Genomic DNA, 10,708 nt, shown 5'->3' on the forward strand with positions numbered 1-10,708 from the left:
ACGTAGTTGTAATTATTTCGTAAGGCTTGTAAATGTATATTTCTAGTTGATTCAACTGCCTCACACCAACTTGTGGCGAGCGAATGTTCAGATACGCAAATGAAGAGCAAAGCTTTTTTTTATAGTAAACCAAAATATTTTAATTGGACAAAGACTACATTGACGTTGTCACAACTTAACTGATGCCACATTGTTTACAACGCCGCATATTATGCAATGCATTGAGAACTTTTAAGGTACAATTTTAGCATTTTTTTAGGCTTTGCTGGCTAAGCTTGCTAACAGAAGTACAAAAAAGAGCTTGCTTATTATTTTTAGACGCACTTAAGCAAACATTTCAGGATTATTATTGCTAAAGCAGCTCTATATCGTTAAACGTTAAACTTTATTTTCATAAACACAACCTCACTTTTCTTTGCTTATTTCAAATGTAACTGTTACAGTAACATACAAAACAATTTCGAGAAAATGAGTTGCCAGTCCTTAGAGCGATATTTGTGTGGAAACGGGTACGTGCCGTTTACATAGACGCGTCAACTAAAAATCCATTGACAGCTACTTGCTATTTATTTGCAATAATTCTATCCAGCTTAACACTTTCTAGCCTGATTCTCAACCATTTGTTTGTTGTGTTTGATCATTCCATTGACTTCCACATTAAGAAAGTTCCATACATACATACATACATACATAAATAAATACCAGTATGCTTAATAACATGTGCCGCAAAATCACGAGAACGTGAAAACATAAGTAAAATAATACTAAATATACATTTTTTTATTACATGCATACATACATACGTAAATTATTAGCGCGTGGCAACTATTCTATTATTTTTTTTTTGCAATTATTTAATTATTATTTTTACGTAATACATTCACTTTTCATTAAATTTATTAATATCTGACTTATGCATATATACAAAAATATTTTTTATAATCTCAAAAAAAAATTACATTAAAATTCTTAAAAAATATTTGAAGATAAACGCAAAACAAAAAAATAAAATAAAATTGTATATGAAATTTAGCTAGATGTGATATAACACTTTTTCATCATTCATATTATTTATAAAATCATAAAAGGCATCATTCACTAATCTTTAACAGCTCTAGTATGTTCGGCACTTTAAAAGACAAAAATTGGAGATTTTTTGACAATTCTGCAGTATCATTTATTATTGTTTATAAAAGTAAAATAAAATCAACAACACAAAGAATAAAAATTAAAATAAACAAATAATAACAATAACGAAATAAATTAAATGAAAATAAAAACAATATTATAATTAATACATTTTATGAGATTTTTTATTGCTTTGTAGTTCACACAATCAGCACAATACAATTTTCTTTTAAACATTAGGGTAAGCTTGCACCGCATCAATGGCAAATAAATATGCATCCGATTCATTTAGTCGTAGTACTTACATAGAAACACATATATATGGAAAACATTAAGTAAAAAATTATATATGTAATCAAAATTCGTTACGACAAAATGAAGGCGATTTCAAACCCAAAATAAAATGAAAAACGATTTATAATTTAAATATATGTAATTGATAATCGTACAAAAACAAAATGTTTGTATTTACTTCAAGAACATTGTTTTATTGCATTTATTTTTAGATTTTTATAAACATACCTTAATAAAACATACGATACTCACTAACCGATTGGTAGCACAATTTTGTCAAACTGATATGAACCTGGATTTTTAACCATCCCAATTTCCTGAGCAGTGTCTTCTTCCGCTACAACAACTACAGCACTGTATTAAGCGTGTAGCTTCATGTAGGGACAACTGTTTATTTACAATACATAAATGCCTTATGGCTGATTCACATACTACTTTTGCTTCGCTTTGCTTTATACATTTGATTTGACGGGTAAGTTCGATGTGTGTGAAATCGAAGTAAAATGTTGGACAATTCTACAACATATTACGCTTTGCCAAGCAACAGTCGCAATTTTTATTAGAGATGGAAAGCAAAGCGTTCATTCTGACATAGCTTTTGCTTTCTTCACTTCTTTGTTTAAGTATGAATTGTCAAGCAAAGCGAGGAAAATTGTAGCTATGCTTAAACAAAAGGCTTGTCAAGCTATATAGTGTGCAATGGGTAACGCAGCATATCATTACCGTCGCATTGCACCACCGTCAAAAGTATGCTGTCGTGGATCCGTTGGTGGTAGGCCATTATGACGTAGTGACGCCACATTTTCGATAACTGGAATTTTATATGACATATCTGCTGCAGGTTCTAGTCGTTGACGTTTCGGCAGCGTAGTCTGCTGTCTCATCGGTGCTAGTGGACGATGATAGGGTGGCCGAACAACTGCGTGTGGCCATGGTTGCGGTTGCGTTTCCTGCATTGCCAACCTTCTTTCTTGCCGCGGGTCTCGCATATTTTGACTAATTATTGCTCGAATGGACGGTTGCGCATACTGTGGCAGGAACCTTGGTGGCGGCGGAGGTGGCGACTCCTCTACCGAGTTCATTCTTTTTTGATGTGGATCGTGCATACTATATTTGCTTGATTGCTGAGTATTTAGTCCGAGTTCAGATGGTAGTTGTGAGCATTTATAGATATCCATCATACGTTGACGCAGACGATATAAGTCTATGGCACTTGCGTCAGCTGCTAGCGACGTTTCGCGTATCAAATCAGCAAAATCACTTAAAGCCATTAGTTGATTTTCATTCAACGTGCTTATTTCCCGCATTAGCGGTAGATCATCGTAGTTGTTGCTACCCGGGGCCGATATAGCTGTTGTTTGTGTACCGATATTATTGCCTCGAGGTATAGTTTGTACGGCTATATCATGCCCATTTTTACGATGTTTCGCTGATGCATTCAACACGGTGACTTCGTCGGTTTGCGTGGACGAAGAGCGAAGAAATGACGTTTGGGTGTCAGTCAATTGATTTTCGGTCTGTTCTACTTGTTCCCTTGTAATTTTTTGTATCTCTGGCGGTAATATAAATGTCTCTTTTTTTTTGGCCAACGCATGTATATCAAAACCTAAAATTTTTGCTACTTCACTTGCTTTTGGTGGAATTGCTTCTATACCCCAATCGTGTAGGTTAAAGTGATTAGCGTAGGAGTTGAACTTATAGGAAACATTGTTAACGTTGTGTAGTGGTGAACGGTTATCGTATATTTGCTGCCTGATATAGGAATCACTATTAGGTAGTTTGCGCACAGTGCTCGTATATATAAAAGCCGTGTTTTTAGGTTTTTTGTTAGCCTTGTTAAACTCCTCGATAGCTAATATTGCTCGTTGTTTTGCTGCAATAAGAAATTATGAATTATTTAAATTATGTCATATGGTGGCATTTGACTTACAATATTCCATTTTATCTTTTGGTAAAATAAACTCTGCTGCTTCTAATTTTTCTTCATCACTTTCCACTGCAAAAAAAAAAATAAAATAAAAAAATTTAAAAAAAATAAAAAGAGGAAGGAAAGTATTGTATCAGGGTTTCTTTACTTTTAATGCGCTTGAAACCCAACGGTGCCGTCATGTCCACAATCAGACCGTTTCTATTGATGTTACTACGCCCTTGAAAAAGCTCAATCTCTTTTACTGGTAAGCAGACATCTGATTCTTCCGCAACAGGTTGGTTTGTGCCAAATTCGGATTTAACGCGTATCATACGTCTAGCGGCTGCCGCACTAGTTTCTGGTTCAACGGAATCTAAATTGAATGTGTCAGGTCTTTGATGGTTAGAGGAAAGTGTACCACCGGGAAGCCGACTTTTTTCACTAGTAGAGAATTCGCTTTTAAAGCGTATACACGTATCATGTGGCATGCTTTGTGGGCTTTTGCTGTGACTACGCGATGCGTGCTTGCTACGCTTGTGATTTGCATTAAGCGCCTCTTCGTCTTCATTAACTTCACTGTGCGTACGTTTATGTGATTTCTTTTTCTTCTTTTTATGTTTTTTATGTGCTTTATGCGAGCCCTGCTCTTTGGCTTTCAATTGTTCCAGCTCCTTAAGACGTTCGGAGTATTTTATTTCGAGATCATGATTGACTACGTCGTCTATGCGTTCGGCGACATGGTCAACTAATAAATCGTCAAAAAAGTTTTCTGGTATCGGTGCGGATGTTGTGGCTTCTAGAACATCTGCTGTATCAACTGGTTCATGTTTTACATTAAGATGTTCTGGTGTAGTAATATTTTGTTCGGTGGAATCTTGTGGTTGTTGTTGTACCGCTTCGGTGGACTGTAAAGCCGCAGTTGCTGTTTCTTCTAAATTAGTTGTAGTATCCACAGGTTCTTTTTTTACATTAACTAACATTTCTGTGGGTTCTGTTTCATGTATAAAAGCATTTGGTGCGCTGGACTCTAAAGCCGCTGCTGTGATATTATCAGCATCTTTGATAAGGTCATCAAAGAAATTATGGGGCAATGCTCCATCTACTTCAGGCATACCAATTGGGCTGTTAGGTGCAGTTGAATCATCCATATTTGTTTCGGTTGGTGCTTCTTCTCCTTTGTTTTTAGTGGCATTTTCTGACGATGCATCTGTTGTGGCTGTGTTTTGCAGTGAAATTTTTTCCGTCGCCAGTGAAGATGCATCTACGGGTTCAGGTTTGATTCGTATTGCTGGTACTTCTACAGGTTTTTGAATTGCGTTTTGTGTTTCACTGTCATTTATGTCTTCAACTGTTTCAGGTGGCTCAACTGGCACTTCAACACAGCCATCAACCCTCTCTTTCTTAATTTGAACTTCATGATGCGTGTGTTGTCCTTGTATATTTGATAAATATTTCGGGTCACTGTCAGAAATTTGCGTTGGAACTGCAACTATTTCATTATTGCTACAAACATCATTTTGTGGGCTTATTTCCGTGTCCTTGTCTTTGGGTTCCTCTTTGATTTCAGGTGGCAGAATTATGGGTCTGTGTGGCACATCCAAGCCATGTGGAGTTGATGAATTGGATTCTGTGTTGGTGGCATCTAAATCTTGCATTATTTTTTCAATTTGATCAAAGCAAATTTTGTCTTCTTTCCTACCATTTTCCATATCTTTAATTGCGTACTGCAGGCTGCAAGAATAAATAATCAAAACAAATTCTTTCAATTGCAGTGCTGTAAGGTGTTGCAGACTAATTCAGAGAGCGTATATCATACGATATCATTGCACTTGAAAGAGTGTTGCAGAGTTTTATTTTTTATATTGCTGATTTTTTACTAAATATTTCAAAATTAAGTGAATTTGTTTTAAAATTATTGAAGTGAGTTTCCATAAATTTTTAAAAGTGAACAACATAAAATAAAGCCGTAATAATAAAAAGAAAATATTGTAGCAGGATTTCGTTATAAACTATTTTATTTTTTGATCACCCTGTTTTCAATTTGCGGAGGCTGTCAAATTTTGTCAGCTGTATCGGTACTGTAAATAAACATTTTTTGTTTTGAGTGAACCGGCAAAAATATACGGCCAAATAGTGAAATACAGAAACTCGAAAAGAATTTTTATCAATTTGATATCGAAATGGAAAGTGATGAGGACAATCAGCCATCAACATCGAAAGCAAGCATAAAGAAAAAACGATATTCAGAGGAGGAATCCACAGAGGAGGCTTTACCAACTGAGGCTGAAGCTTCCTCAAATGTTGAGGAGTCTGGATTTCAAAATGACGATGAAACCTTGGCAAATGTTATGACCGCTGAGGAATATTTACAGCGTAAAGATGTAATTATGCTGGAATATGAGAAACAAATGTTTCTTGATATAGTTGGTTCGGATGGGCTTACTGTATGCGCAAAGTGAGTGATAAAAAATTGCATTTGTATATATAATTATAAAAAATATTGTATATCTATACTTATTTATTTAATATCGCAGAGGTTTGAACTACGTGCGCGTTGTTACAAATATACTGAAGGTTTACAGTGATCCAGGCAACCTTGTGATTGTAATCAACTTTTCTGATTGGGAGGAGAAATATTATAAAGCTAAATTGGAGTACAAATATGTACATGAGGTAGCAACGACTGCAACTGAGCGGTAAGCAGTATGGCATATAAGTTGTGAAATTGCCATATTAAACAACATGCTTGTAATCTACCCATAGAGAACGTGTTTATTTGGAAGGTGGAATACAATTCATAAGCACACGCATTTTAGTTGTGGACATATTAAAAAATCGTATACCTATCGAATTGATCACTGGCATTGTAGTGTTGCGCGCACATACGATTGTCGAATCGTGTCAGGAGGCATTTGCCTTGCGTCTCTTTCGTATGCGTAACAAAACTGGTTTCATTAAAGCATTTTCTAGTAGCGCTGAGGCATTCACTATCGGTTACGGCCACATAGAGCGCACTATGCGCAATCTCTTCGTTAAACAGCTCTACATTTGGCCACGTTTCCATGCAGTCGTGCAGCAATCGTTGAAACCATACGAGGCGCAAACGATTGAGCTGCACGTGCCAATGACGCAGAAGATGACACAGATACAAACGCATTTGCTGGATATAATGAATTATTTGGTGCGTGAAATAAAGCGTATTAATCGCCTAGTCGATTTGGAAGAAATTACTGTGGAGAATTGCGTAACAAAGAAATTTCACAAAATACTGCAAGCGCAGCTGGACTGCATTTGGCATCAACTGAATTCCCAGACGAAACTAATAGTGGCTGATTTGAAGATTTTACGCAATTTAATGATGTGAGGCAGATAACATTGAAATTAATTTAACTTTTGATTTAAGCATATTTATGTATATGTAACGATTTTATAGTTCAACAATGTACCATGATGCAGTTGCGGCTTATGCGCTCACTAAACGCTATCGCACGACAGAGTACGCGCTAAACAACTCGGGTTGGACATTGCTGGACTCAGCCGAGCAGATATTCAACTTGTCCAAAGAGCGTGTTTACAACGCGCAGGGCGGTAGGTAGTTTACATTTTTGATCATATCCGAAATTTTAACTCTTTTTACTTAACAGAATTTGAGCCCGAACCTTGTCCGAAATGGCAACATTTAGCCGAAATACTCAAAGTCGAAATACCTGCAGACATGAAACGCTCACACCCGGACTGTTTGGAGCCGCCAAAAGTGCTTATACTTTGCCAAGACACACGCACTTGCTTCCAGTTGCGCCAGTTTCTTACACAAGGCGGTGAACGTTTTCTATTATATGCCGCTATGCAGCACGAGATACCAATTGGTAAATTGGCGGAAAGCTATGACAAAGTTAAGAATGTAAAAGAAATTGAAAAAGCGTTAACACAACTACAACAGTCTGCAGCGAATGCACGTGTCACGCAAAAACTCAGTGGCACGCTGAAAAAAGCGCAAGTTGACCGCAATGAAAGTGATGTTATGGATGAGGATGCAAGCGCACCCATGGATGAGCTAACACAATTGCTGACTAGCACGGATGGCGATGAGCCGTTTTCAACCACGTTATTTCAGGAGAGTTACCTATTGACCATGACGCAATTGAGCGATATCGATGATACATCATCAACATACGCCGAATTTGAGGATGCCGCTCATGCTAGTGGCGCTGCGGCAATCAATATGAATGCTTCCATATTTGAGGCTTTCCCAGAGGTCTGTACGTTAGTTTAAAAACAACAGCATTTTAATATAATAACATATTTTTACAGTTAGCAGATTTGGACATTACTGCAGCTGTAGCGGCACGCAATCAACCTTTCATTTGCATACAGACTTTTAAAACGGATCATGAAGGTCCAATGGCGCTCGATCGCATACTCGAGGAGATACAGCCGCAGTATGTGATCATGTATCATTGCAATGTGGCTGCCATAAGGCAATTGGAGATACATGAGGCACGTCAACGGCGCGCTGTCAATGAACGCATGCGCGTATTTTTTCTCATACATGCGCGTACCGTGGAAGAGCAGTCATATTTGACGAGTTTGCGTCGTGAGAAGCAGGCCTTCGAATTAATTATTGAAACGAAGCGCGTAAGCACAATAGTTTAGTAATAATAAGTTTGTAGTAAGCTCAAAACGCTTCGCCGATCTGTGAACGTCTAGTGATCCACTTTAGGATTTTAACTCGAACATCTAACTATCCAAGTGAGATCCATCCATTACGATCAACCCTACGACCTAATATGACCTAACTACTTAGCAATCCAAATAGGATTAGATTCACACCAAAATGTTTAGCTGAATCCAGCAGTGCATAAATGTAGAAGCTTCAAACTAGCTAGGTCAACGCACTCCGGAATTATGATGACTTCTGATGTTTTTGGAAGAATACTGGCACAGAACTACTCTCAAAGCTAATTTTTTCGCAGCTATTATGCCTATGGTCACCTATTAGAGTGTAGCCGTCATCTAAGAATATCAGGAAGTCGTTCCTGCAGTACGTTGATGACTGAAGATATTTAATCGACTAGACTTTGGATACGACCAATATACGATAGGGCTATACGTCATTCTCAGAGAAACCATTAACAACTTCAACGATTCCCGCCCGGTGCAAGTTGTCCTTGAAGTCAAACTTATAACCATAGCAGCACAAGAGCTCGATTTGCCTCGTGAAACTAGATTGACCCTTGCGCAACTTTGTTCTTTTTATTGTAGCAGGCGAAACTTTCATTCAGATTAGTTCTTAACAAGCTTAGCAAATGTCCTGCTTGAAAAAAGTTCCCTACACCATTTTGCAGATCCAGTGGAATCCACTGATCTAACGCTTTTTTCCGTATTGTCCAATCCCGTCCAAACAGCTCGTTTTCTGGATATTGCGTTAGTACCGTTGTCGTTGTTCTAGCGCTCGTAATTATTTTCTAAATAATTATAACGATTGTCCTTGATAGAATCCGACCGTCGTGAGAGCCGCAATTCTTTCTTGACTTTTATTTTATTCTTTTTTTACTAACCGCTTCAAACAGTGTTAGATTATCGAAATTACAGACCCTGATGAGATCCGGGCCATTTACGGTAACGTAGAACCGGCTGTTGTTGCCCTGAAGACAATGAGTTTCTGCATAACCTTGTTCCATAGTTCATTCCCATCTAAATAATCCGATTCTTTGAGCTATCTTCAAAACTACTATACAGTGATGCAGCTACTTCTAACTACATTTTTTTTTTGTTGACTTTAAGGTTATGGTCATACCTGAGTATCAGGATGGCAAAACAGACGAAGCTTTTATACTCTATAAAACATATGCCGAAGACGGTGGCGGCGAAGCAGGGAATGCCGTTACCCGCAATGCTGGCGGTCAAGCGGGTCTTGTTCCTTTTGCTGCGCCCCAAATCATCGTGGATATGCGTGAGTTTCGCTCCGATCTGCCATGTCTAATACACCGGCGTGGCATGGAAGTGTTGCCAGTCACTATAACGGTAGATTTCACCTCTATATATGAGTACATGACGTTAATAACATCGACCCATTTCAGATTGGCGACTACATATTGACACCCGATATCTGCGTCGAGCGTAAGTCGATTTCTGATCTTATAGGCTCGCTGAATTCCGGCCGCTTGTACAATCAGTGCATACAAATGCAGCGTTACTACGCCAAACCGATATTGCTTATCGAATTCGATCAGAATAAACCCTTCCACTTGCAGGGTAAATATATGCTCTCACAGAATACCACGTCCACACATTCTGATATTGTGCAGAAGCTGCAATTGCTTACCATACATTTTCCGAAACTGCGTCTCATTTGGTCACCCAGTCCGTATGCGACGGCGCAACTCTTTGAAGAGCTGAAGCTGGGCAAACCACAACCGGATCCGAAGCAAGCCGCCGCTGTGGGCTGCGATGAGTCCGGCACCAGCGGTGAGGAGCTGAAATACAATCCAAATATTTATGATTTTCTGCTGCGTTTGCCCGGCGTCAACACGCGCAACGTGCACAAACTCATGCGTCAAGGTGGCTCGCTGAAGGCGCTGCTCAAGCGTACGCAGGTACACATACCCATACATGTACTTAGCAGTTAGTGAATGCACTTAATACATCATCCTATATTCACACATATTTTTCTGTTATTTTAGGCAGAAATCGGCGAAATGCTCGACTCGCAGGAGAATGGCCGCACGCTGTGGGAAGCGTTGCATGTAGCTCACTTACCCGAGAAGGATGAAGTCTCGGGGGCGGCGGCTCTGGTCGCAGGCAAATCCGTTGGCACCCATTCGCGTTTTCGGCGCGGCGCCGCAGCAGCAGTGGCAGCACGTGGTATGCAACGGCGTTTCAAGAATTAAGTACCACGTCTAGTTTAAGGTAAAGTATTTTTGTTCTTTCTTTTATACGCTATAAAATATATTGTTGTGAAGACTATATCAATAATAAAAAAAAAAAAAATTAAGAGTTTCAATTGTTTCGTGAGAGATGGATGTTGTTGTTGTTGCAGAAAACCTTTCTCAAATAATTTTTAGGAATATTGTCAGCTGGGTAATAGTCCGGGTCGTTTCCGGAGTCTGACCAAAGCGAGAGGTTGGTTTAGCAGGGAATGCAAAACAGTGGTTAGTGTCATGCAGGGGCTCTTTGCAAGCAGGATATATATTTTGTGTGCCGGGGTCTATTCTGGATAGGTAAGAGCTTAACCTGCTACAGTATCCAGAACGTTATTTGCGGTTATTGTGGTTTCACGCGGCAATTCGAGCTCTTGGTTTGCGAAGGGTGGTGTTTCGACTTTAAGGACACCATTCGTTGGGAGGGAGTGGTTGAAAGTAATTTTACTGCTGCATA

The 10,708-nt window shown here is 38.7% G+C and overlaps 2 protein-coding genes across 3 annotated transcripts; one reads left to right on the forward strand and one right to left on the reverse strand.

Moving 5' to 3' along the window:
* Positions 1-1,295: 1,295 nt before the first annotated feature.
* Panx (Panoramix) lies at positions 1,296-5,169 on the reverse strand. Of its 2 annotated transcripts, XM_014231671.3 has the most exons (4): positions 5,031-5,168; positions 3,498-4,973; positions 3,353-3,418; positions 1,296-3,295 (listed from the first exon to the last, which is right to left on the reverse strand). In XM_014231671.3, the coding sequence occupies exons 1-4, from the start codon at positions 5,038-5,040 to the stop codon at positions 2,142-2,144; spliced, it is 2,706 nt and encodes a 901-aa protein (XP_014087146.3). In that variant the 5' UTR covers positions 5,041-5,168; the 3' UTR covers positions 1,296-2,141. The 2 variants fall into 2 exon arrangements, with proteins under 2 accessions (XP_014087146.3, XP_014087145.3); XM_014231670.3 differs by having other exon boundaries at positions 3,498-5,169.
* Positions 5,170-5,402: 233 nt separating this feature from the next.
* Positions 5,403-10,313, forward strand: mei-9 (DNA repair endonuclease XPF mei-9). The gene is made up of 9 exons (XM_014231611.3): positions 5,403-5,786; positions 5,866-6,027; positions 6,095-6,691; positions 6,765-6,919; positions 6,976-7,586; positions 7,643-7,966; positions 9,116-9,355; positions 9,412-9,927; positions 10,015-10,313. The coding sequence occupies exons 1-9, from the start codon at positions 5,512-5,514 to the stop codon at positions 10,219-10,221; spliced, it is 3,087 nt and encodes a 1,028-aa protein (XP_014087086.2). The 5' UTR covers positions 5,403-5,511; the 3' UTR covers positions 10,222-10,313.
* The last annotated feature ends 395 nt before the right edge of the window (positions 10,314-10,708 follow it).

The sequence above is a fragment of the Bactrocera oleae genome, chromosome 5 (assembly GCF_042242935.1).
Source record: "Bactrocera oleae isolate idBacOlea1 chromosome 5, idBacOlea1, whole genome shotgun sequence".
Lineage (NCBI taxonomy): Eukaryota > Metazoa > Arthropoda > Insecta > Diptera > Tephritidae > Bactrocera > Bactrocera oleae.